The sequence below is a fragment of the Vanacampus margaritifer genome, chromosome 5, assembly GCF_051991255.1.
Source record: "Vanacampus margaritifer isolate UIUO_Vmar chromosome 5, RoL_Vmar_1.0, whole genome shotgun sequence".
Taxonomy (NCBI): domain Eukaryota; kingdom Metazoa; phylum Chordata; class Actinopteri; order Syngnathiformes; family Syngnathidae; genus Vanacampus; species Vanacampus margaritifer.
In genome coordinates this window covers 15,128,299-15,155,688 of record NC_135436.1, presented here as the reverse complement: position 1 = coordinate 15,155,688, position 27,390 = coordinate 15,128,299, and the positions used below count along the sequence as shown (strand labels likewise).

At 38.5% G+C, this 27,390-nt stretch overlaps 2 protein-coding genes across 2 annotated transcripts in view; both read right to left on the bottom strand.

Annotated features, from left to right (window-relative positions):
- Positions 1-1,049: 1,049 nt before the first annotated feature.
- On the bottom strand, positions 1,050-19,131 carry relt (RELT TNF receptor). Its single transcript, XM_077566742.1, has 11 exons — positions 18,984-19,131; positions 11,811-11,885; positions 11,478-11,570; positions 10,538-10,722; positions 10,247-10,302; positions 9,912-10,166; positions 5,736-5,804; positions 4,930-5,008; positions 3,130-3,495; positions 2,781-2,909; positions 1,050-2,603 (listed from the first exon to the last, which is right to left on the bottom strand). Exons 2-11 carry the CDS (start codon positions 11,850-11,852, stop codon positions 2,600-2,602), a joined length of 1,278 nt encoding a protein of 425 aa, XP_077422868.1. The 5' UTR covers positions 11,853-11,885; positions 18,984-19,131; the 3' UTR covers positions 1,050-2,599.
- A 6,332-nt stretch (positions 19,132-25,463) lies between these two features.
- arhgef17 (Rho guanine nucleotide exchange factor (GEF) 17) overlaps positions 25,464-27,390 on the bottom strand; it is a 54,862-nt gene continuing 52,935 nt past the window's right edge. The window contains exon 24 of the mRNA XM_077566804.1: positions 25,464-26,443. Within this exon, the coding sequence (XP_077422930.1) occupies positions 26,235-26,443 (209 nt within the window). The 3' untranslated portion in view covers positions 25,464-26,234. The remainder of the gene's footprint in view (positions 26,444-27,390) is intronic.

Genomic DNA, 27,390 nt, shown 5'->3' with positions numbered 1-27,390 from the left:
TTGTGTTGAATGTTCCGGTGTTGCCCATTCTGTTTCGCAGTCTTGTGTCCGAGTGTCAGTAAACGCAACACACGTCTCGCGGTGGAGAAGGGACGTCACCCATACGTTACGTTCGGTTTGGCTGCGCGTGTTCATTGCTATTACTGCTCGCCGCTCGTGAATTGTTTTCTTGTTTTCGGAGTCGGCTATGGCCAACAGTAGCCGTTTGTTAAAGACAAATAAAAAGGGTGACATCCCAAAGAACATTTGCTGCAAGACGTCACAATACAATGAATTTGAACACTAACCATTCCGAAACTGGATGACCTCTGAATTGTTAATATTTTTCTCATAGGGCAAATTGAAATAGCAAAAATCTATAAAGAGGTGACTGTATTAATATAACAAGATTAAAGAGCATGTTAGCATTGTCAACTAACCACACTATAAACGGTACTTCTCAATTTTGAGAGAGCATTGTTTTAATATGTAACATCTAGATGTAAATACCATTACCGCTCCAATACTTTGGGAGGGGACTGTGAGCAAGTTCCATGGTTTGAGGCTTTCCTCAAAACAAACCTCGACAGGCCTAAATCACCTGTAGTAGTTTAGTTTACCAGTAGATGGCGAAACAGCCCAACAATTAAAACGGTTGGTTTCAGGCTCCCAAGCGCTGATCTGAATATAGAACTGGATAGCCGATAGACCAAGACTTTTGAAGCCGCGAGGCCGCCATATTACTCCTCCCAAGAAACGTTTCTTGGTATTCGATCCTGTACATTTACAGTATCGAAATTGGAGAACATTTGAGATAGTACTTAGTAGAAACAGCATGTTTTTTTTTTTGTTAAATATAAACAAGAGGACTAATTTTACAATTTACCTTAAATAAAGGCTTGCACAGGCGTGTATGGGCTCTCGGCTATCCAGTTATGTATTCAGATCAGTGCTCCTAACTCACTTCACTATACTGTAATGCACGCACAAGAAGTTCAAGCATCTTTACTGCATTCTTTCATTGACACCCTTAGTAAGACTCTATTTAAAAATAAAAAGACAAAACGGCATTCAAAATGTCCTCATTTTATTTCTACAGTAAAAACATACATTTACAAAATAAAAAAGTGACATTGAGATGCTTTTTTTCATCCAACACCTCAGAGATTGAATACATGCAAGGGCAACTGATGAAAACGAGTCTCCTCATCATCATGTCCCATAAATTAAACCTGTTGTCATATTCTTTGTAACATGATAATAGCATTAAAAGTGCTATATATAGGATATAGTACGGAATTTAAAGGTGCACTGTGAGTTTGAAATGTTACTGTTAAAGCTTTTCTTGTTGGTGGGGAGGGGTGGAGTAGTGGAAGGCGACATCATGCTCATCTCCAAACTCCAACTCAGACTCCAGGATAACCGCAAAAACAAAGAGTTGATTTGAGCGCACCATGGACACGAACTTGAGAGGCTGCAGTTACACTTTAGGCCAGATGTGACAGTCGCGAGTAAAAAAGTGACAAATTCCACAATGCACCTTTAAAATTCAGGAAATTGTCAATTAAACCACTAACACCTCAGCAACCATTTTATAAATATACAGTACAAGTTCTTTTTGAATAAATGATAATAAGTTATAAGTGGAAATAAGTTAACAAACCCTTTTCTTAGCAAATGTATGTACATATTGGTCTTTTTAAAAGTCAAGTAAGCGGTCAGGTTTTTTTTTTTTAACTGACTGATTGCTCCAGGTTTTTTTTTTGTCTAGATTTGAAAAGATCATCGATATTTTTTGCATGAGCAGCTCTATGTTAGAAGTATGAAATGATACCCCCCAAAAATCTGTCTTCCAAGCTGTTGTCACATGTACATTCATTTTTTGTTTTTATTTTATTTATTTATTTTCTTCTTCTTTTTTGTAGAAGACTGATGTGACCACTTAAAATTTCTTCCTTTTCACTCCTGCTGAATGCCTCATAAAAAAAAACTCTATTATAAAACGTGGATAATTTCTATTCAACTCATTCTTGTCTGCAGTAAACAGCCAGATAACATGGACGCAACAGAATATTAACAAAGTTGAATAGAACTTTTTTTTTCTTTCTTCTTCCGTTACTTGCTATTGTAGTATAATTTCAACCTGTCATATGATCATCGTGATGAAAACCTCATTCATATTCTGGGATCATGTTGCACAATAACCAGTAGAACGTTGACCTCATATTATGCACACACCATGGATTTTTATGTTTTCTTTCCACTACAGGGTTGTCCTTTACAGAGGGAATAAAGACTGTCTGTTGCGTAAGCATGAGAGAGTTTACCTGAGCATGTGTCTTTTGTTATGAATGTTCAAACACTGGCTTGTATTCTTCCGCTCACCTGCCCTTAAAGTGCAGAGCAATGACAGCTGCTAATCCAATAATATAGTATAAAGCTCCAAGTGCTCATCCACATTTTAGTTTTGGATTAGCTGGATTGCTGTTCATTCTTTTTTTTTTGTTTCATTTTGCTCGTCATGAAACAACCTCTTGCAGGTTCGATGTTGGTGTCACGCTGCAAGCCTGCCGTAGTGGTTGTCCTTGTCAGAGGTAGTGTAACAACGCAGCCTCTCTTGTCACCTGAAACAGTGTCATTGAAACATTACTTTTACAAGTAGGGGCCTTGAATAAACTTATGCATGTATAATTGATCATCTGTATTCTTTGTTGGCCAGAGCTGACAAACATTTTTTACAGACACTAATTTTGTAAACATTGTTTGAGTAGGGGATGAAAATGACAATTTTGCTGCCATACCTCATGAGGCCTGCTAACGAAGAGGAAGAAAACTGGATCCCACCAAAAAGGGATTTACGCTGCTCCTGAGATGGTGACCTCGATTCCTCGATGACTGGTTTGTATTCAGGGATCTGAGCCACTTGAAATCTGTTCAGAAAAAAAAAATGTTTACGTTATATAGCTTTACAGCTAACTGAACAGATGTAAAGGGATCGCAAACTTGACTGTGGCAAAGAATTTTCATTCAAGGGAAAAGGTATGCATCCATGTTGAAATTGAACCCGAGTGTTGCAAATTCCATTAAATGATTCAGATGTTGTGAAAAGGAATGATTAGATATGTATTGTATGGCAGCAACAGGTCTCACCTTCCCACAGACAGAACTTTCAGCTCTGTCCATTCCTTTCCCTCATTGACCTCCAGGGTCTCCTGCACAGTATTTGGCACGGCAGGAGTGTTAACACACATTCCTGACAGCAGGGGGTCCCGCTTCTGCTCAGTGGATGTTTTCAGGGTGGGGATGATAAGGGTCTGTGGGGGCTTAAGTGGATCTTTAAGGGAATCCAGAGGGGGTATGAGTACAGTGGGCCATTTCTTCTGGGCACATCGGGAGCAACGGTAGCCGTGCTTTGGTCCCAAGTCGGAGAGGCCAGAGATGGTGTGAAGGTGCGACTGATGGGGGCAAAGTCTCGGGAGGGAACAGAATGAGGTCAAGGCAGACAGCATCGGGAACCTGAGGGGGGAAAAATTAGGGGGATTTATACAGTGGAAATATATTTTTCGAAAATGAAAGGTCGTCACACCCATCTAAGTGGGGTGAAATTCAATCTCCGCATTTGACCCATCCACTGAGGGAGCGGTGAGCAGCAGCAATAGAGGGTTACGGTCGGGGATCATTGAACCCCCCGATATTCCAACCCGTAATGCTGAGTGTCAAGCAGGGAGGCAAATGGGTCCCATTTGTATGACCCGGCTGGGGATTGAACCCACAACCTCCTGTATATTAACAGTAACAGCTAATTTAGTCATTCTGTAGCGATCTAAAGATGTTGTTATATTTATAAACATGAAAACAAAATGCTCTACGCCCTAAAAGCATTATGGTGTCACACAGAGGACTCTGCTTTTAATGTAACACTCAATTAAACCCCTTCAGACCCGCATTTTTTCTGCTGGGCATTTTTTTTTACTGATTTTGACTCTTTTCCCACATAAGAACATGGAAAAAAATTGGGGTTATTTCACGTTTTTATTTGTTATAGTGGACGCCAGGATAGTATGGCTGTAAACAGTTGAAAAATTTACGAAGCTTATATGTAACATTTTTAACATGAACATCATGCAAATCAACTTGCAATTGTGATTGGTTAGCTAGGATCCAATCATGAACCAGAAGTGTTGCCATCATCCTAATTATGCGTTTTTTTTGGTTTAGACACACACAAATATGTCATGTCCACTGCAATCATCTATGGGTCCGAAAGGGTTAAAATAATGAAAAAGCAACTCATCGGTAGGAAGGCACAAGAACGTTTAGGACTCAAAACGATTTTTTTTTTGTCTCCGCTTGAGTTCAGTAACATCGGTTTGTTGAAGCACTATTATCTAAAATTACATAAAACCATATTGATAATTCTGAGCAAAATTACATGAACTCATACCTGCATATTTTACAACCATCCATCTATCCATCCGTTATCCGTACTGCTTATCGCCACGAGGGTCACGGGCATGCTCGAGCCTATCCCAGCTGTCTTCAGGCAGTAGGCGGGGTACACCGTGAACTGGTTGCCAGCCAATAGCAGGGCATTCAGTTTAAATTTAAAAATAGTTTTTTTTTTCCCAGTAGTAATTACTAGAGTCTGTGCATCATCTCAGCCTTTATGCATTACGTACTCACAAAGTCAGTTCAACTACTGAATTGAACTGTATCATATTGTTGCCTATAAGCTAAATAGATTGTACGCGCTTGACTAGTGATGATTATTCCATAAAAGAGCAACCACAAATCAATCACTTTGCCGTTTTAGTGGTGGACAAATACAAAGAAAAGACCACTTTTCCCCAATTTTTCTTCATGTCTTCGTGCTTTATCATGGACAGCATGACTAAATACATGTTGGCATGTAGCGGTGTGGAAGTGGTGCCAGTATGTGTGTGGACCTACTTGACTGACGAGACTTTGCTCAGGGCCATCTGATTGCTCTCATACTCCTGCAGTAGTTCTTCTAAAGCAGCAGCATTTTCTGAAAACCAAAACATAGATACATTTGTCCAAGCATATATAATTCCTATCATTTCACTCAAAGTGGAATTAACTCATTCACTGCCATTAACGGCTTTAGACGTCAAAAATTAATTTGAATTATTTCTATTAGTTTAACATTTTTTTTCCATTTTTGTTAGCAAGAGTATGGAAAAAAATATTGTACATTTAGACCAAATATAAAATTTGTGATTAATCATGAGTTAACTATTGAAGTCATGCGATTAATTACAATTGTAAAAAAAAAAAATCGCCTGACGCCCTAATTTTAATAATATTTTCTTTGTTTGAAAAAAGATTATTTTAAAAACGAAAAAAAAAAGATTATTATAAATTAGGTCGTCAGGCGATTAAAATTTGTAATTTTAATTAATCACATTACTTCAATAGTTAACTCACGGTTAATCACAAATTTTATATCTGTTCTAAATGTACAATAACAACTTTTTTCTAGGTTTACATACTCTTGTTAAAAGTGGATTTTTTTTTTAAACTAACAGAAATAGTTCAAATGAATTTTTGACATCTAAAGCCGTCAATGGCAGGGACTGAGTTAATTCCACTTTGAGTGAAATGATAGGAATTTGAGCAGTGAATCAGTTAATAACACAAGAGAAAGTATTTAACAGTGAAGTAATGTTTTTATTCAGAAAAACCTGTGTAAAAAAAAATCCTGTGACTGTAAGTGAAGTAAGAACATAACCCACCTTTTTTCTCAGTAATTAGGCGAACGAGAACGCCGATGGTGTCTTCATTTAGGTCGTCGTAATTATTACCTAGAGCAAAGAAGAGACCATTTTAATAAGCATTTAATGCGCTCTAAACTATTATATCACAAAGTCAGACAGTCTCTTGTTTAACTATGTATTAACAAACACGTTCATGTATTCAATGTTGCAAATGAATATAACGTAGATGCATGCATGTTCCAATTAGACTAAAAGCTCCAAGTTTGAATCTTGCTGGGGTAAAATAAGTTTTATAGTCTGTGACAAAGCCATTGTTTACAAAGTATGCCGAATCAACCACACATGTTTGGCTTACAGCAGATAATAATGTACTTCATTCATAAGTGGCAGCCACTGTACACTTTCAAGCCCTGTTCACACAGTGCATGTCATTGCTCGGATACTGTGCCTTAGCACACGATGGGACTGATAATGGTGGCTCCATGGCAACCCCCCCCTGACATCCCATAAAACCTGAGAATTGAGTGATAGCAGTGAAGGATGGAAAATACTTTGGTCAGCAATCTGTTTAATCAACATTAGTAGCTGTGTGGAATTTGATGTTAAACGTGTCGTTCAAGAGAGGCCGTAACACTTAATTCTCTTAACTTATTTTCTACTACTCTATAAGTCACATTTAACATTGTAGCATGTGACTTGAGATTGCCCAGGCTGTAAGTCCTCCTCATGGGCCTTCCCGAACGACTTGAGTTGATGACATACCGTATGTGCTGGAGTCTGAACGGTATGTACTATAAACTATAACAAGGACCTAATATACACAACACGCCAAAGATTGTTACATAATAATGAAAAATGATAGACAGAAGAGGCAAACAAATATGCAGTTCGGCCCTACGGCTACAGGCGCTATTCCTCTCCCAAGCAGATGTAAAACAGAGCAGCACAGTAGAAGAGAAGGCTTTCGTAAAGGAGATGAAAGAGGAGACATAAACCATGAGGTGAGCACCTAATTGAATTATTGATCCGGCTGGGAAAGGAGACGAGCCAAGGATGGAGTGTCATGTTCACATGAGGCTGACGTGTTGTTGAAAGGGGTGGAGAAGGATTGCGAAAAGAGGTAATGGGATTGGGGCGTTTCCAGTGAGTGCAGAAACAGCTCACGCTTCACGACAAGATTCTCACCAGAGGAAAAGAACAACTCAAACCTGACTGTTCGGTCCTCTTTCAACACGCTACAATCTGAATGCATTTAAGAGTCGTAGATCTAAAGCTCACTGATGCATATTCTGCACCGAGCCAGCTGCTGCGGGAGTGTGGATTTTAGATGTCTTAAGTGCCGGTGGTATCACACAGTCTTGCTTGTTAAATCACAGTTTAATCAATATTTCATTCATGACAACGTTGTCTAAAAGGAGCCGTGAGCGGTCTTGCCTCACGTGCGTGTCGAGAAGACATTTGTGGAGAGCAGCTGTGCTCAAGCTCTGACGTCCTTGTAACAAAAAATAAAAAAATACTATGGTTCATCCGCTGTCACGGCTTGTGCCATCAGGTCAAAGGGAAAAGCCAGCTCAGCTTAGTCAATCTGTTTACTTCAGGTTGCTGCTGTGCACACACCAGCCACTGAGCTTGGAAGGGCATCTAAAAAAAAACCATCAAGTATGCATAGCTCCTTACAAGAACTGTTAAATTAGCGTGGGAGACTTCAGCTCAGTGAGCAACTAAAGGATTGACTCAAAAAGTGTTTTTTTTTGTGGTGTGGCCACAGAAGGGCAATGCCAGTGACGGCAAAGTCATCATTGAACTTGCCAGTTCTTTGAAGACTATTGGGTAAAAGGGGAAGATGAGTGTCGGCCCTGGCTGCTCAGTAAAAGATGGATCAAGCAACAGTAAGACGTCATCAATACAATAAAGAACAATACAGCATGTAATGCAAAGTCAGCACAGACTAATTTCCATGACACACATCTCCACTTCCTTAAATGCCATGCTGTCTTCTTGCATCATCGAGTGAGTAGTTTTAAGTTTAAAGCTGTTATCTTTTCATAATCACCACACTAGCCTAGGAAGCAATCATTCACTGCTATGAAGCAAACTAACAACTAAACTTTTCTGCAATCCCCATCAGGAAGTACATTTTTTCAAACAAGACAACTGTGAAACATTTAATTTGCAAGGGTGTTATTGGAGTAATTTAATTCTATGTTGTGCGAGTGCGAGCTCAACCACATAATTGCTGTGCCAACAAACAAATTAAACTGCCAGCCAAGATTTCCTCATCTTGCTGTCCGACCAAGTGTGAGAAAAGCCTTCCACTCTGCGGTGCCTTCATATGATAGCACCTCACTAAAGTCACAGGAATAATATGCCACAAGAAAATAAAGGAATTCAACTTGTGACAACAAACACAGAAGCCTGGAGAAAGCCAGACAAAGTTTGTATCGTTGATTTTTTTTCTCTCTCTGTCACAAAGTAACGTGCGATGACAAATATGTTTATTTTTATTTATTTTTGCTTTTTGCACCATGTTTGTTTATACCCAAAATCACAACCTAATTGACAATAATAATAATAATAATAATAATAATAATAATAATAATAATAATAATAATAATAATAATAATAATAATAATAATAATAATAATAATAATAATAATAATAATAAAGGGCAGCACGGTGGCTGACTGGTTAGCACGTCCGCCTCCCAGTGCAGAGGACGTGAGATCGAGTCCGGGCTTCGGCCTTCCTGGGTGGAATTTGCATGTTCTCCCCGTGCTTGCGTGGGTTTTCACCGGGTACTCCGGTTTCCTCCCACATTCCAAAAACATGCATGGCAGGTTAATTGAACACTCCAAATTGTCCCTAGGTGTGAATGTGAGTGTGGTTGTTCGTCTCTGTGTGCCCTGCGATTGGCTGGCAACCAGTTCAGGGTGTACCCCGCCTACTGCCCGAAGCCAGCTGGGATAGGCTCCAGCACCCCCGCGACCCTTGTGAGGAAAAAGCGGCCAAGAAAATGGATGGATGGATGGATAATAATAAAGTGAATTGCGCTCAGTGTCACGGTGGCTGACTGGTTAGCACGTCCGCCTCCCAGTGCAAAGGGCAAGAGATCGAGTCTGGGCATCGAGTCCGGGCTTCGGCCTTCCTGGGTGGAGTTTGCATGTTCTCCCCGTGCTCGCGTGGGTTTTCTCCGGGTACTCCGGTTTCCTCCCACATTCCGAAGACATGCATGGCAGGTTAATCGAACACTCCAAATTGTCCATAGGTGTGATTGTGAGTGTGGATGGTTGTTCGTCTCTGTGTGCCCTGCGATTGGCTGGCAACCAGTTCAGGGTGTACCCCGCCTACTGCCCGAAGCCAGCTGGGATAGGCTCCAGCAACTCCCGCGACCCTTGTGAGGACATGCGGTTAAGAAAATTGATGGATGGATGAATTGTGTTTTGTTTTGTTCTTTCTGCTTTGTGTCAATATCGGATTCACAAGACCAATGATCCACCCGAATGTATTGTCAGCCCAAAATCTGTAATTATTTTCCCTGACACCTATAACGAAGCTGAGAGGCAGTCCTGTCTTAAGTAGGTTTTATAAGATGAACGTGGAGCATATGAAAGATAGTCATGAATTTCTGTATGCAGCCCTCTGAAAAAGTTTAGACAGTAATTGACTTGGTTCTATTCAAATGCTTTTTTTTTTTTTACATTGATCCATTTGTTATTGTCTATCACCAGATGTCTCTTCCCCAAATCATTATTTTTCTCTTAATTGGTTGATTTAATTTGCCCATTCTGCCCACATCACTCCTTCCCTCATTCCTGCCTGCTCTCAGTCTCTCCCTTTCACAGTCCCTCAGGAGAAGCCGGGTACCCTCTTCCCTTCCTCACTTCTTTGTTTACCAAAAGTTATTTTCTGTCTGACTCCCTAGTGAGATGTTGGGAATGTTTTTTCTCCTGCCTCAAAAAAATCACAATAATAACAGTGTACGCTTGGAAAAATAAGAGCATACATGACCTGCAATGAATGGGCCTGGAAAAGGTCAAAGTGCAAACCATTACATATACTACCAAACCAGTGGTTGTGCACACTGCATAGACACTCACGCATTTAGAAAATCGGGATTGAATGTACGGTAATGCTCCCGTTCCATTCTCTCCCTTTCAGCTTCTCAGGTCGGTATCTTGTCAGGTCGTCGCTCACCTTCTCTCTGAGGTGTGGCCGACTCGGCATCAACCCCCTCCTTCTCAGCATTGCAGCGGCATCCTTTCTTCTTTAAGAAGTTGCAAATGCCGATACCCAGCAGGCCCATCACACAGAAGATCGGCACCAAGGCGAACACAGCATACTCGGCCGTATTCTCCTCAGCGCTGCGCATGACTGTGTCGTTGACTGGTCCTCCGGCACCGTTTAGCAAGCCTTGCCCAACTGTGCGCACGCTTCTGATGCGAACAGTCACTGGAGGGAGAGATTGTCATCACAAAAGATTTAATCAGTCCCTCATTTGGCCGTTAAATATATACAAAAAATATGCTTACTCTTCACACAGAGGTTTTTCATGGAATCATTTCCCACTCTTGGTTTGGAGTTAAATCTGTTTAAATGGAACCAGCCATATTTGGCAGGAGAGAGAAGAAGAGAGACAATATTGAAAAAAAAAAAAAGCACCAAAAAGGATTTCCCTGCAGCAATCTGATAACTGTGGCAAATAGTATACTTTTGTTTTCAATTAAATACGACAAAACAAATTCAAAGATTCCACAGACAGACAGCAGACAACAATTGCAACAAATGTAAAAAAAAAACAAAAAAAAACTTGAGGTCATTACCCAGGCAGACAGCCTCCACACACAGCATCAGAGTTTGCAGTGCCGGGGGTTAACAGTTTTCGCCCACGGAGCTTGCAGGAGGAGTGTTGACGACACCGTTCAGAATCTAATGAGTCTGAAAAGGTTCCTGTCTGGCATGAACGACACTGCGCTTCCTCCGTCCGACTCTGTATCTGCCCACAAGGCTGGTAAGACAGAAATCCACAAATATTAGAATATTATCAAAATATATCATTATAAATACAACTCTTATTATATATTGGCAAAACCGCAACAAGTAATAAACTGTTTAGTTTTTGAAAGCTGTGTCATAAGAGAAACCAGTTAAATGAATCTATTTTTCAACTCACAAAATTACGTTGCCGATGCAAGGAGTGTCTTCAATATGGCAAATGACACTCAATCATAAATTGTCTGATTGCTAATCACAAAAGCCTACCAAATGTCAACAGTGACAAAATGCAAAATATATTGCTGAGCCATGAAACCGAATTTGAAACGTTAACTCATTCAAAATAGGTCGCATTAAAAGAAAGCAAAGTGTGGCATTCAAGATGCCAGTCTAAATGTATGTTATCTGGGAAAATAAAATAAAATTGTGCCTATATGAATAAAAAGGTCCTCCTCATTCATAGATATGAATAAAACTGAATTTGCACACAAACTGCTATCAAAACACAACTACAAGTAAAGAAAACGTTTTTGTTTTATTTTCCCCTATGGATTATCAGCTGTGTGTCCAGATTTTTCTATTTTCACAATCGTCGCAGTAGTTCCGTTCCTGAAGGCCTGGCTTGGTGACCAAGACCCGCTGTAGGCCATTTAGTCATGAAAAATTGGGAATGGAAAAATGCCAGTACATTTGGAAGACAGTCAAAGTGCTTTCCATACTCAACAGTTATGCAGCTAAAGTAGACACTACAGCAGATGATTGACTCACTTTAGACGGCTCTTGACCGGCGGGGCATTCACGGCACGCACATCCTTCTCCCCACTGACACTGCACCGCTGCAGTCCCACAACAGCCAAACACCTGGAATAAAACCACACGTACAAATTCATGCAATTTCATGAGTCGTTGAAGCTTTTGCTCAAACTGATGATGCGTCATTAACCACATGCCACCTCTAATGCGTCTTAAAAATAAATAATGAAGACACAGCCTATATGCACGTATCATTTCTGCATATACTTTACCAGATGTATTTTATTAATATCATGACATTACTATTTGTATTAGTATTATTACTATGAAATGAATGCACAGCATTACCGTAAGCAGAACAGTAACTGAGCAGCAAAGGTGGTTCCTCATCTTCTTCAATATATTCTTGTATGCACATATGATCTGTAGAAGAACATTTTATGAAATGTGTAATTATGGACTCAGGCACTTTGTCATAAAATATGCATAAATATTAGTCCCACAATTATACTCAGTTCAATACATGTTTATAAGAACAAACACTCATTTGCAAGGTACTTTTTAAAGAAACAATACACTGCCTGTTTTTTGCTAGTGATTGTAAACGAAAATGCTTGAAATTCCACCAGAGAGTGTTGAAAGACGCTTATTTACGTTAAAGTTGACAGGACAAGTATCTAACAAAAATATTCCACACTTTCCCCTTCTGATGCATACCACGATTAAGAGTCAGCTATGAGTTACTTGAATCCATCCCAGCATGCTGATCAGCCACAGAATCACAGCTTTTTTATTTATTTATTTTTTCTGGAGAGCTCAGTATTGTTTATTCGGTAATTTTACCGATTTGACATGTCATCATCATTGCTCTACTTTTTTTTTTTTTTTTTTTGTATGTGGGTGATAATGTGTATGTGCGTGCGAGTGAGTGTGTATTCATTAGTTCACCTAAAACCTATTGAAAAAAAAATCCCATACCGTTCACCTAAACCGAACACTTCCAGCCAGAGTCGTGAGGCCGAAGAAGTGAGAATCACAGCTGATGCCAAACAGATTGACTTGATATTCCAATTCTTCCCTAGTTCATATATGAAGCGCTGGACTCCAATGAAATTGCGCAAGGGGCGGTGCTGAACCTCGGTCATAATGGGGTTGTGAAATTGCAACCACGGATGATGACAGCAGAATGGAAGTAGAGGAAAGGTTGGAGAAACCCAAAATGACTGATCAAAGCAAAAAACAACACAATAGGAGGGAAGAGCACACTCAATCTGTTTTACATCCCAGCAACATACTGAAATAATTGCTTTAGATGACCTTTTGTGTGTGATTCCTTCTACTCCTTAGGATTGAAGTACAGTAAAATAATAATAATAATAAAAAATTGAATACTAGAAAAATACGTTTGTCTTGATACTTTATTTGATATAGTGTATATAGCTGATTTTTTATGCACTTTCTATTGTTAGAATACTTGTCTTCTCGTGTCATGCCTTATCTTTTTATCAGGTGATGGTTTGTATGGGCAGACCGATGTGAAGAAAGGGTCGGCATGGAGGGCTAAGAACGGCGCATAAACACGGCTAGGAATATCTCACCTTGCACAACAAACATGACTAACAACTATCCATGATGTCGTTGTCATTTTATGCGGATGGAAAAAAAAAAAACGCCCACATTGAAAACACCTGAAAAGGCACAGGTGGATTTGTCCAAATTGCAAAACAGTAGTTATATATAACCCGTCGTGACTATAACTAGTCAGCTTCCTGGCCAATATAATTATCATGTAATAATGTGGAAACACACTGGCAGTAATTTGGAGGTTGAATTTAACAAATGGCGGTCTTATTTTCATTGCTGTCATGCTGCCACACTGTAATTATTCTGACAGTGTATTATTTTATTAAACGTGACACTTACAAACCACAATAAAAGAAATATGACTTTAAAAGTGTCAAGAAACAGGAATAAATATTTGTCCAAATTGCTACACATTGTTATATTTTTATTTGAAATTACATGCTACAATACATGTGAAATACATACATACATATATATATTTATATATATATATATATATATATATATACACAGATTTTTTTCTATTGATCTCAAATGACAATTATAGACCGAAATTGAATATGTAATAGAATGACTTATGAACAATGCAGCTTACGAACAGCCCGTTGTGCTCGTATCTACACCTGCCAACAATTTCCTGTGTCGGGTTCGAACAGCGCATTTCATACATGGCTCCCTAATGTCAATCAGGTCCTCAACCATTCAATGTTTCTGACCTTGGCTTTGTTAGCATGAGATCTGTTGTCAAGTTTTCCAGTGGAATGGTACACCAGCACATGCCAGTCTCCTGCACACTGTCAGATCAGACTTTAACACATTGGAACGCAACGAGGTCAAGTTGGCTGACTCGATTGGAGCGAGAGAAAGAAGAGATGATAGCAGGCTCAGGCACAGCTCACAAGTAGAGTGTAATGTACCATATAGTGGAGTGGACCCCTTCAAGTTTGCTGATCGGCACATACGGATTCACCTATTTGTAGATTTATTTTCAATATTCTTTAAAAATAATCATAATATTATTTTTGTATGTTTTTTTTGGGAGGTGGGAGCCAACCCCCGTTTTTCATGGAAGATACTTATTGGCTGTATTTCACCGCTTATTAAAGTTTTTTTTTAGGTACTGATAAAAAAAAATTCTCAATGCAATTGAATGGGTGTCATTTATTCACAAATTTTTGCTGTTTACAGGCCAGCCAGTCCCAGGAGAGGAACTGATGTCCATTGACTCTACTGTATACTAGAGATGTCCTGATCAATGTTTTTTGGCTTCTGATTTGAGCCATTTTTTTTTAAGGCATGTTCTTTAACGATTCCAATCCTATACCGATACCCGATATAAATAAATAAATAATTATTTTACTGTACTTCAATCCTAAGGAGTAGCAGGAATCACACACAAAAGGTCATCTAAAGCAATTAATTTGGCAATCCTCTGTGTTATTTCCTTGTGCTTATTACCATTCCGAGGTAGCTTTTCTTTGAAATGCCTCCACGTGTGTTTGTTGCTGTGGCTTTGCACTTAAAAATCTCGAAACTGGTCCTGATGATTCTTTTTTAAAGTGAGATATCCAGTTAGAAGTATTAAAGTGAGCTCTGACACAAATTGCATGTCACTGTTTAACTGTTGTTTTGTCGTAGTGAATTGTGAAAAGTAATCCCATACACCAATATTGACGTTATGACTCATGGCAGCCGAAAAGTGCGGCAACGCCGCAAAAACGTGTGAAGCTGGATCGGTCCGATCATGCCCATAAAAGATCCAGATCGAGAGCCAATACCAATACTGATACCCAATCAGGACATCCCAACTGTAGTGTACGTATACCATATGCTTCATATAAGCTTGTAATTTTACTACCCTGAAAAATGTCAACAGAATCAAGGATATTTTGTATACCCATTAAAGAAACAGCACAGACCTTTCTATTTTTAAACAAATATACAACATCAAGGTAATTTATCATTCTACTAATGGGAACGCAACCCAACCACTTAGCTAAAGAAGTGAAAGCCTGACTCATTTTTTCCATCATCACTCTTATGGGAGAGCTAAAGAAATGCAAGCTAGTCTTATTTTGGTTCATGACCAGAAAAAAAAAGGAATGTGGAAGAGACAGACTGTAAAAGTGGGTACTGCAAATAAAACGAGTGAGAATTCAAGTCCCTTGGCAAGAATGCAAACGTTTTATAGTAATGAGAGCTCGACTTGATGCAATTTGCCCCTTTGCTCTCCAGCATAGAGAAGGCAACAACATGTTTTCCATGACTAGATATATGTTTAGCTAAATGAACTGCACAGTACATCATATCCGTAGTCTTTTCTCATTAAAATGAATTGAAGTGGTTGAGTTGAATTGAATAATTTTAAGGGAAAAAAAAGATTCAGCAACTGCGAAGCGGTTCAATTTCATGCTTTGTTGGTTTCATTGTTATTTGCTCAGCAGTTGTTTTGTAACAGGCTCATGTCTGTATCACCACTAGCACGAGGGACTGAATGTATCCTTTGCAATAATACATGACACACACAATCAGTCACTTGTGCCTTGTCACAAAGACATTGACCCAGACCGGCATTGTTCTGTGTCACTGGCGAGTTCATCTGGCAGACACTTAACAATTTCAGATTTCGTTCCTTGAACAACCAACCTAAATCTGGAGGCAAATACTTGATATAAAACCAGAGAAGCACACACACAGTACTGATGTGATTAACTTTTCTAATGTACTTGGACTTTTAGGGAAGCATGAGGTTTACCTGTAGTGGTACTTTGTTTTTGTTTTTTTTAAATCATAAGTTCAGCTGAGTTTGTCTGGATGGCTGTCAGTGTCAACGGCTAATACAGAGGTGGGCAATCTTGGTCCTCGAGGGCCGGAGTCCTGCAGGTTTTGTAGGTTTCTCACTTCCAACACAAGCTGATTCCAATCAACAGGATCGTTATCAGGCTTATGCAGAGCTTGCTGATGAGCTGATCACATATCATCTGTGTTGGAGAAGGGCAACACGCAAAACCTGCAGGACTGCGGCCCTCGATGCCCACATCTGGGCTAATAGCTTTCGAGCCCCTGTGGCATTTTCCGTCTAAGTTCCCACTTGTGTAATTATCCATAGCTTTGCTGTGCCACACATGGTGTTTTGAATCTCTGCAAGGTATAATGACATTTCAAGACTATTAACTAGGGGTGGGAATCTTTGAATGTCTCACGGTTCGATTTGATTCCCATTTTTTTTCAAAATGATCTGATTGACAATGATTTTTGTTTCAATCTATAGAAAATCTAAGGAATTGTAATGATCTACTCCAGTCTGACTCGCTAATGCTAACTAGCGCGCTACTCGCGGCACTTTTATCACTCGAAAGAACGGCTCCACGCTGCAAAAAAAAAACTTTTATTGGAATAACTTGATGGTGACTTTTTCCTTCTACTCTCTAATGTGGCTACAACTTAACAGTGTATCAGACCGCGTGGAACCACACTGCCCCTCAGTGGCCAAATCGTGTACAACATGAAAAGCGCTCCAAATAAAGGCACACACAGACAAAGGTAAGAAAGCATAAAATAATTTAAATAAAATCGATGTTCGATGTAAAATCGATGGGACATTTAAAATCGATTCTGAATCATACTAAATGAGAATCGTGATTCTTATGAGAATCGATTTTTTTTGGCACACTGTTACGATTAACGCATTAAGTTAAGAGTGAAACATGCTCTCCAGTGACAGAAAGCTTGGTCACAGGTCACAAGTCCTCCAACAGGATAACAATCCAAAACACACCTAAAAACACCCAACAATGCCAAGGAACAAAACATCGGAATACGACGTACTTTAGTGGCAATGAGCCCAGAACAAAATCCCATTGAACATGCAGTCTGGGATGGGGAAGGAACCCTTAGAACTGAGATAGCGGGAACAGCCTAGGAACAACAAGGGGACAAAACACCTACCGGCGGGAGGCCCCGGGGACGACCCAGGACACGCTGGAGAGACTACGTCTCTCGGCTGTCCTGGGAACGCCTTGGGATCCCGTCGGAGGAGCTGGCTGAAGTGGCTGGGGAGAGGGAAGTCTGGGCTTCCCTGCTAAAGCTGCTGCCCCCGCGACCCGACCCCGGATAAGTGGAATTGAAGACGGAACGGAAAAGTATATAACAGTCCAGTATCATCCCCTTCAATACCTGTTGTATCTTCTTCTTTTAAGCATGTCTTCATCATTCCATAGTATTCTTCTTGTTAGTCATGTCTTAACAGTGACACAGAACAAATCAGACCATTGTATGAACACCAAGTTGGCCAAAAGTTGAACAATTGTTCTTCAGCTATCTCATCACTGGATAGCTTGCCCAATGCCCACCCGTCAAACGTATGAAATTAAATAGCCTAAGTATGAAATTAAACAGTCTCAGTGCACCCTGTGGTTGACTAGCAACCAGCCCAGGGTGTAGTCTGCCTTTCACCCGAGGTCAGCTGAGGTAGGCTCCAGCTGTCTAAAACCCTGAGCAGGATAAGCTGCATGGCAAATGGGTGGATGGACAGCAGCAGCTTGGTGATTAAGTACTGCCTCAACAAAGGGAAATATAATTGAGTTTTCTTTATGGGGAGAAGCCAGTAGTGGCTTCAGTTATAGTCTGAACACACACTGGGTGAACATCTCTTGTTCTGGTGGGATTCTCAGGTGCTCCAGAAGACTCCAATAACACCACAAAAGAACTCAAGTTCGGTGGAGTCATTAGATTTGCGCAAAACACATAAATACAATAAAGTTGCTAAATTGGCAACACTTGAGTTGTCCTAGTGAACCTCCCCCTTTTAAAAATGAATACAAAAAGTGGATATCAAGTGTGCATGCAATTCTTTATCCTTGAGGCCTTTAAATTCACATACAGTCATCACTCGTACAAGAATTAAGGGATTTTTCCAACAGAGGAAATTAAAGAGGGCTACCAGAGGGGGCAGGGTTATTATAAACAAAAACAAAAATCCATCTTTAACTACACTATCAATAACCTACTGTACCCATCTTAAACTTGCTTAAAAGGTGCTATTAACCCATTCACTGCCATTGACGGCTATAGTCGTCAAAAATTCAATTAGTTTAACTTTTTTTTTCTCCAATTTTGCTAACAATAGTATGAAAACCTAGAAAAAAAATATTGTAAATTTCGAACAGATATAAAATTACAATTAAAAAATTGTAATCGTCTGACGGGCCTAATTTAAAAAATATATATTTAAAATAAGGGGCGTTTAATCGTAATTAATCGCATGATAATTTTATATCTGTTATAAATGTACAATAAAAAAATCTATGTTTCATAAAGAACTAAATGAAATGGAAAAAAATTAAATTAATAGAAATAGTCCACGTGAATTTTTGACGTCTATAGTCGTCAATGGCAGTGAATGAGTTAAATTTCACAATATGAAAGGTGACACAAGTAATTGTTGGACTTCAACGTTGTCTGGACTAATGCCAAAAGGGATACAGGTAGGCCCCCCAAAACGTCAATTTGGATACATTTATTCCTGTTGCAAGCCAATGTTGCCCCTCATCGGTCTTGCAGTCAAGGGCAGATCACGCCACTGGGAGCGACATCATCAAGTCGGCTATCAGTTGCGTCAACATTTTGGACAGAAGCTCTGGTCTGCCTGTTGAACGTTACGAACCACCATTTGTAGCAGACGGACGTGAACGCATCACTAGCTAACGAACTCCCTTTTTGAAAAGATGTACGCCTTTTTCGCCGTACATTATTAAATGGCAAAGCAGCGGTGTCACAACTCTTAAAACTTCTTTTTCACTGATTAAAAACAACAAAGACACTTTTCCGCCGCGTGTAATTAATGTGATGAAAGTAAAAAGTCCAACACGAAAAGTGGAGTAAACTCAGCTCTCATCACCCATTCAAATACAATCGTGTGCAAGTAGTCAAACTTACCGGTTTCGGTGGATACAAGTGGTGGAAATTCAAAGTTGCGTCACGAACATGACCACAAATGGTGAACCAAGTTAGTTGGTTGAATTCGTTCTGGATGGAAGCACGGCGCCGGTTGGGATCCTCCCTCACTATCCCAGGCTTAGCTCTCTTTTGCGACAGAGAGCGCGAGCTCAGCCTACGTCACTGCCGAGCGATGACGCGTTGTGAGCGTGGCCAATGCAATGGCACTCTTTTCTTTCTGTTTTTTTTCCACTCCCCCGTTACAGTGCTACATTTTGGATCGACCTTGAAAACTAGTGTGCAAACCAAAATACAGGATTACATTGGATGAGAAATGATCACTCTTTTTGAAAGATAAAATTGATGTGCAGTATTGTTAATTTGCATACTTAGTTACCGGTTGGGTTATATTTATTTGAAGTCTCTTAATTTAATCACAAATGAAAAATGCAAATCAATAATTATTTACTCTGGAATATAGTAACTTACTTTTACACATTTTTTAAGATTATTCATTTGATTATTTATTCATTATTGTTTGTTTATGTATACCAGATATTCGTATTTTATATCTTGTTAATTAAAAAAACATGGGCAATGGCAACTATGTGCTTCCTTCATAATAGTGTAACAATAAATTGCTAACAAGGTGAATTAAAAATAGATATAAACAGCTTTTATGTTGTCTGGTCATTAGGTACTATTGCTAGTTATTTGTGTATGCAAGCATACAATAAGACTGGGTTCAATGATTTGTTGTGATTTTTATGTATTTGCATCTGATTTGAGGAGGTTGACTTAAGCACTTTGTGAGAGCTGTGAAACGTGCCATTGAATAGGCCCATAGAAAGCATATAATATTTATATGTATATATTGGTTGAGAGCTCATCTTTCATAATGATCAAACTTTCACTTGTACCTGAATAAAAATTTGTTTACAGCGTCACACAATGTATTCACCCATTCAGACTAACGTGTTGTTAAATTAATGCTCCGTGACAACTGCGCATAATTCGTTTTTGTATTTTTAATTGCATTATCGATCGATCGCACAGGTCTAGTGGTCGCACGTACGATTCAAATATATTATCATGTGGCGTCTATAGCTTCATTTAATCTTCAGACTAACAGCTGGATAATATAATAGCAGCCTATTCGGGCAACTAAATGGAATTCAGTCTTTCAAGATGTACATGTTTGCTTTCCCTACTATGGAAAAATTATTCGATGTAACCTATATTTGTGTTGAAAAATGAGTCACATTCGCTTTCTTTTTGTTGCCATTTAAAAAAGCATCAGACATTAAAGATACTAGTGTCATTTTATAAAAAAGGAATCTCAAGAATGAAAATAACAACAATGAATCAATATATCATTCACTATGTCTGTGACGTTGACCCGGAATAGAATTTAAGCTAGCAGCATAAAAGTTAGCCATGTGAACCAATACACTCCCATTGGCCACAAAAAAAGCGTTTATAAACACACATTTTCCATGAGGAGCATCACGACCTTTCTTTAACATCTACGGTATCGGCCTATTTAATAAATTTGCACATGCAGCTTCGGTATTTAGTTATAATACAAGCATGTTTAGCTCTTAATATCCCAAATGATAGAACTGAGTCTGGGGAAAGATGCTTTCGATTATTTTGCACCATTAAAAAAAAAAAAATTGTCACATCCTCAGGTCATCATTTTGTTGCATTTACATTGTTTTAATGGTTTGCTTGTAATCAGGGCCTAAATGGAAACGAGAGCTTGCTCTCATTTGGCCGTCCCTGAGTAAATAAAGGTTTAAATGAAGTGCAATCGGACCTTACCTTAGGTTTACGTTGCTTCAAAGGTAAATAAATATGTAACAAGTATTGTGTGGCTCCTATTAGGAAAAAGTTCCCTCTGTGTAAATAGCTGAGGAACCTCCTTTTTCACATAAGACATTTTCAATAGAACAATGAAAGACGCAATATGTCTCTCTTAATTTTTGTTAAAAAAAAAATGTATCTTAAGTGGTGTATCGTTTGGTGGCGATGCAAATACTAATTGCAATTCAACAGGAAATTTTATGTAATCACAGATGGATTTATAAGTCCTCTAACATATCTTTGAAGCCCATTTCATTTCTTTGTTTTTAGCACATCAGATTTTTTTTCAATATTTTCATTTCTTAATTCAAATTCGACCTATAAAAGCTTGCACAATACAGATTTTTACCAGATGTAGCAATTTATAGCTATGACTGTTGTGGATAATAATCACACATGACAGGGCTGTAAGAGTTGTAGAAAAAAAATTACATGTCTTGCTAAATATAACCCTTAATTCATAAATATTACACATTCTAATATTACAATTACTGTTATGATCTTGAAAAGTTTTTTTGCATATATGGTAAAAAAAAAATGTGGAAAAATGTGTTGACTTGTGTAAAACAGATTGAGGGAGAAATTGCCGCACATACACAAGATACAGACATATTCGTAGTGATATTTGATCTCAATGTTGAACTGATTAGTTACAGAGTGGGTGGCCATCACATGACAGCACCTTCCTCAAATATGGAAATTTACCCAACATACACGTTTTAACAGCTATGAAACTGTCTGATAATTATGGACATTGGTAGCTCAAAAACACAAACACAACGGCACCAGTGAATGTATTTAATTACAAGTATGAATCAACGACGACAAAACAAAACAACAAAACAGGTAAACAGAGGAAGTGACACATGACAACCGCGAGATGTCAAGCAATTGCACCCGCTGCAATTGTGTACCCCTTTCAGACATCCATCATGTTGAAAACACAATCAAGAGTCAAACTGGCTACCAGCAACAACACCAATGGCACAGATCCTTTGCTTGCTAACAATAGAGGCCATCTAGTCCTTTTTTTTCTTTTCTTTTTTGAGAGAGAGAGATGACAGGTATAATTTACAGGTGGTGCTCACAGGGCATGCTGGAAGGAAAGAAAAAAAAATACAAACAAAAAGCTTTACACAAATATATAAAAATATGCCATTAGACTCGTATCGACAATTGAGGACCTTGGGTGCATTATTTACAGAAAAAAGGCCTTTTATACCAATATTTACAACAATAAAGATTTAAAGAGGCGGTTTTATCCAAGCTAAACAAACCAGATTATCCTTTTCATCCTGATGTATTGTGGAGGTCATCTTCATAAGTGGGAAATGTGCCTTCTTTTTTTTTTTTGCCTGAGGAAATACAGTAAGATAACCATTAGGCAAATCAAATTCGATTCAGACAATAATTTGAACTATTTGGGGAATTTGCTGGACCAACCATCGAGACACTGCGCCTACTTTTTTAAAAGTGGACAACTCGCAGTCAAATAGTAAAACACCACAGTGATGCACAGATCGCACACAGGTATTGCATCAATGTTGTCACACACACCAAACACAGCCGCATCTGGACCCTTCAGCCCGCATGAGTGTACTGTACAGCATTTTCACTGATTTTGGCACTTGTCTTTACCGTCAAACAACACTAAATGATAACCTTTAACCACTTAGGCATTTTCAGAAATCTTCTTTGACTGATGACTCAGCATTAGGTCAAGTATTTATTGGATTATTAGTCTGAACAAAAGTTTAAAAAAATATATATATATATATTTATATATATATATATATATATATATATATATATATATATATATATATATATATATTTTTTTTTATGCAGATACTTTGACCAGCCACAGTGTTAAAGAGGAAGCCAACCCCCCACAACCAAAAATATTGACAATAATATGTTGTATGTGTCCACACTAGTCTAAACATGGCATTCTATGATTAATAATGCGTTTAAACAGTCAACTGAAAATGACATCACAGTTACTCGTGACTCAGGTGATAACCAATCATGACTTCAGAAAACAAGTGAGCTGTGATTGGTCATTACCTGGGCAACTGTGATGTCATTTTCAGTTGACAGCAAGTGGCAAAATGGCCGCCACTTAAAATGTAGTAATATGGCTGGATTTTACTGCTTAACTCATATTCCACAAACGCAATATTAATCCGAATTCTGTGTTCATATTATTGTAAAGAATTTTTTTTTGGGGGGGGGGGGGGAAATCCCTTTTAACTCATTCCCTGCCATTGACGGCTATAGATGTCAAAAATTCATTTGAACTATTTCTATAAGTAAAAAAAAAAAAAAAGTATCAAGACCTAGAAAAAAATTATTGTAAATTTAGAACAGGTATAAAATTTGTGATTAATCGTTAGTTAACTACTGAAGTCATGTGATTAATTACAATAAAAAAATTGAATCGCCTGACGGGCCTAATTAAAAAAAAAAAAAGGGGCGTTTAATCGTAATCAATCGTATGATAATTTTATATCTGTTATAAATGTACAATAAAAACAATTCTAGGTTTTCATAAAAAAAAAACTAATAGAAATAGTTCACATGAATTTTTTACATCTATAGTCGTCAATGGCAGTGAATGAGTTAAGCAAAATTGAACATCGTCTTCCTAAAGGGTGAATTTAGGTGAAACTGCATTTTTATTATTATATCTGTATAGAACCCAAAGTAATGGCTAGTCAGTGTACCTACTGTAAACTAGTTAACTTTATCCTCTCAAAAATCTTTTTCTTTCTCTCTCTCTCTCTCCAAAATGTGCTTTTAATCTATTCCAATGTCTAAAATGGTCCACCACATGCTGAGCACTGAAGAAAACGACAACCATGATAGTAAACATTCAGAAAATGCTAAGACAGGTGCAAGGCCAATATCTCATTAAGTACGAAGCAGATATCACAACGGCCAGCTTAATCCACTTAAGTTCAACTAATGTTGTTGCACGAGTTGAGGAGCCCAGATGGCTGATGGTGCGTTTTCTCGGCTTGGAGCGATCCGAAACGATCAGCGCTAAACCTCAAATCCCGATAAGGATACATTCACCTGTCCTTCACTTCCACTGACATCTCTGTGTGTGTGTGTGTGTGTGCGTAAATGTGTAAAATGGCTTAACTTCTAGCCTTCTAAAGGCACATGCAGGTGCTTAGCACTTGTCCTTCTGACTTACTCAGTATCTAGCGCACTCGCACTAAAGACTGAAATTAGAGCAGGTGAAAATGAAATCGCTCACACACACTCAAACAATCAACAAATACTACATTTATGCTTTTGCCATTTTTTTTTCTCTTGCAAAGGTTTTAGGTGCGCCCTTAACATCTTCAAATTGGGCAAGCGTGCGGGAAACATTGGCAGAAAGTGTTGCCGTGAAAGAAATGAAATAAAATCTGAAGTATCTCTGAGACTTCTGTTATTTCCTGTGCTGTGTACGTGCTTGCATTCAAAATCCGCATTTGCCCCGCAATTGACACTGCGACCTCGTTGTACCTCAAACTCACGAAGAAAAGGTGAAAGCTACATCTTCTATAAATTAAGTGCTGTCCAGAATAAGTTGACGTCAAAACCATAAATACTGTACATAACTATCTTCATCTGCTACGAGTTGAAAAGCCTCTGCTCAAGAAGTCAGCCATCAATGTGCCGATTTGTCTTCCTGGCAGGTGATTCTGGCACAAGAAATCTTCCAATCATGCAAACTAAGACATAGAAGGAAGGCTTTGGCATAGTCATGGTAATGCACTTTTTGTCTGTTAAGACTTACTTAGCTCATTCACTGCCATTGACGGTTATAGACGTCAAAAATTCATTTGAACTAATTTCTATTAGTTTAACATTTTTTCCCACTTTTGTTAACAAGAGTATGAAAACCTAGAATTTCTTTTATTGTACATTTAGAACAGGTAGAAAATTTGTGATTAATCGTGAGTTAACTCAAGTCATGCAATTAATTTTGATTTTAATTGCCAGACGCTCCTAATTTTTAATTGTAATTAATCGCATGACTTCAATAGTTAACTCAAGATTAATCATAAATGTGATATCTGTTCTAAATGTACAATAAAAAAAATGTTTTCTAGGTTTTCATACTCTTGCAAACAAAAGTGGAAAAAAATGTTAAACTAATAGAAACAGTTCAAATGAATTTTTGACGTCAATAGCCGTCAATGGCAGTGAATGAGTTAAAGTGGAAGTCAACCCGCCAATTTTTGACAATAATATGTTCTATGCAGCCCCACTAGTCTAAATATGGTATTCTGGTTGATATTGTGTGAGTGGAATATGAGCCATTTTTTATCCATCTCAGGGGGCGGCCATTTTGCCACTTCTTGTCGAGTGAAGATGACATCACAGTTGCTCAGGGCTCAGGCAATGACCAATCACAGCTCACCTGTTTTCTGAAGCTGAGCTGTGATTGGTTGTCTGAAGATGACATCACAGTTGCTCGGGTCTCGGGTAACAACCAATCACAGCTCAGCTTCAGAAAACAGGTGAGCTGTGATTGGTCGTTGCCTGAGCCCTGAGGAACTGTGATGCCATCTTCAGTCGATAGCAAGTAGCAAAATGGCCGCCCCCCCCTTAAGATGAATAAAAATGGCTAAACTCATATTCCACAAATGTAATATTAATCAGAATGTCATGTTTAGACTCGCGAGGTCACAGATATTATTGTCAAGAAATGTTTAGGTTGACTTCCACTTTAATTTGTGTGTTGTCGTTAAACATTAAACACAAAATGATTATTTGTGGAAAACACACACACATGTATGAATATCCAAGAATAAATGGCTAGTAATTCCGGTAATTGGAGCTGATGGATTTAACGTATGCACAAAAAGTGGTTACATACCTTCCAAACATATTACACTTTGTTAACATGTTTGGATCTTCTCCTTCAATATGTTTTTTTTTAAATACTGTTTTTTTTTTTTTTGCTGTCTGTTGATGGCATCAATCTGACGTAAGGGGGCCGATCAGGTTTGAAGAAGCCGACTTCATTGCTGAACTTCGTCAGCTTCCCGTTATCACTGAATACAGTACAAAAATGACATCTCACTACAATGTGGAATGTTTTACAAGGTACCATGTCTGGAAGTAAAACATTTGGTTACAACGTGAGATGAGCAAAAATAATAATGATATCGATAATCCACTCAATTCTGTGCAGCCCGTCCTCGAATAAACATACACGCCAGGACTAGCTTTGAAGTGAACATAATCGTACGTTTACGAGGGGATTTCGTAGTCAAAATGCACATCGAAACTGGCGAAACTAAAAAGAACAGCAACATACACAAGGCTGCAGCACTCGTATGCAGCAAACGGAACGCCAAGCCCAAACCGGGCTTGCAGATCTCAGACTCTCCACAGCAAAAGATGGTTGGTGCTGTCATCCCGTCCGATAGTCTCACTGCTATTGTTCAATCGGAAATCCTCGTAGCCATCACCGCCCGATATGACAAGTTGATTGGTTTTTGGAGGCAGGTGGGCAGAGGCTGGGCGGCGGGTGGAATCGCGCCTTTGAAGGTTTCCGTCGACGACGGCGCCGTCCTGCGATGGTTTGCCTTGGAAAAAAGAGGACACGCAACATATGAGTCGTTGGCCTTAAAAGTCATTTTGACTTTTGTTTTCAACAAATAGAAAACATAAAGACAATTTCCAGGCCTCTTTCAGTGTGTTTGTTGCCAGACGATTCAATAATACTTTTCAGTCTCTTTGATCCTGATCACCGGGAGACCATCAGAACACAAAAAGATAAATGTGGGCCTTGAACATTTGAGTTTAAGAAATTGTTTATAACAAACAAGTTTGAATGTGGTTAGTTGGTTCAACTAATATGCCTTGAAACGGAAGTGATGATAAACATGAAAGGGTTAAAAGGGTAACATTTATTTCATTCTTTAAAAGAGAAAGAAATGAAAGGAAACAGAAAGAAGAAAAACTTATAATATTTGGCCCTAAACAACACACGCAAAAAATAAAAGAAGGTCAACACAAAATAAATGACAGCAAACAGTTGAGATGCTTTCTGGGTAACAATTAAATAAAATAATTAAATAGAATGACCTTGTCCTAATTATATTTTTCCAGAAATTGTACTTTTATACATTGTTTTTAAAAATGCAAATGGATGAGATGATTTTGTTTTATAATCCAGATTGTTCCACAGACTGACACCTTGAGTTTCTTTTGGTTTTGTTCTATATTTAGAATGTTTGTTCCTCTTAAGTTGTACTCACTTTCCCTTTAAAAAAAAAAAATTGATTTGCATGTTAATTGGTAAGATTTCATGAGAGACTTTATACATTATTTTAAGGCGGTTAAACTCCATCGATTCATTAAATTTTTAATTTTTTAAGTTGTATAAATATTGGATTAATGTGGTCTCTGTATCCACAACCGCAAATGAATAGCACGTTTCGGTAAAAGAAAAATGGGTTCAGTGTAGGTTTCTTCCACTTTGATGCAATAGGTCAGGTATGGAACAATCAATGAATTATATAACAATAAA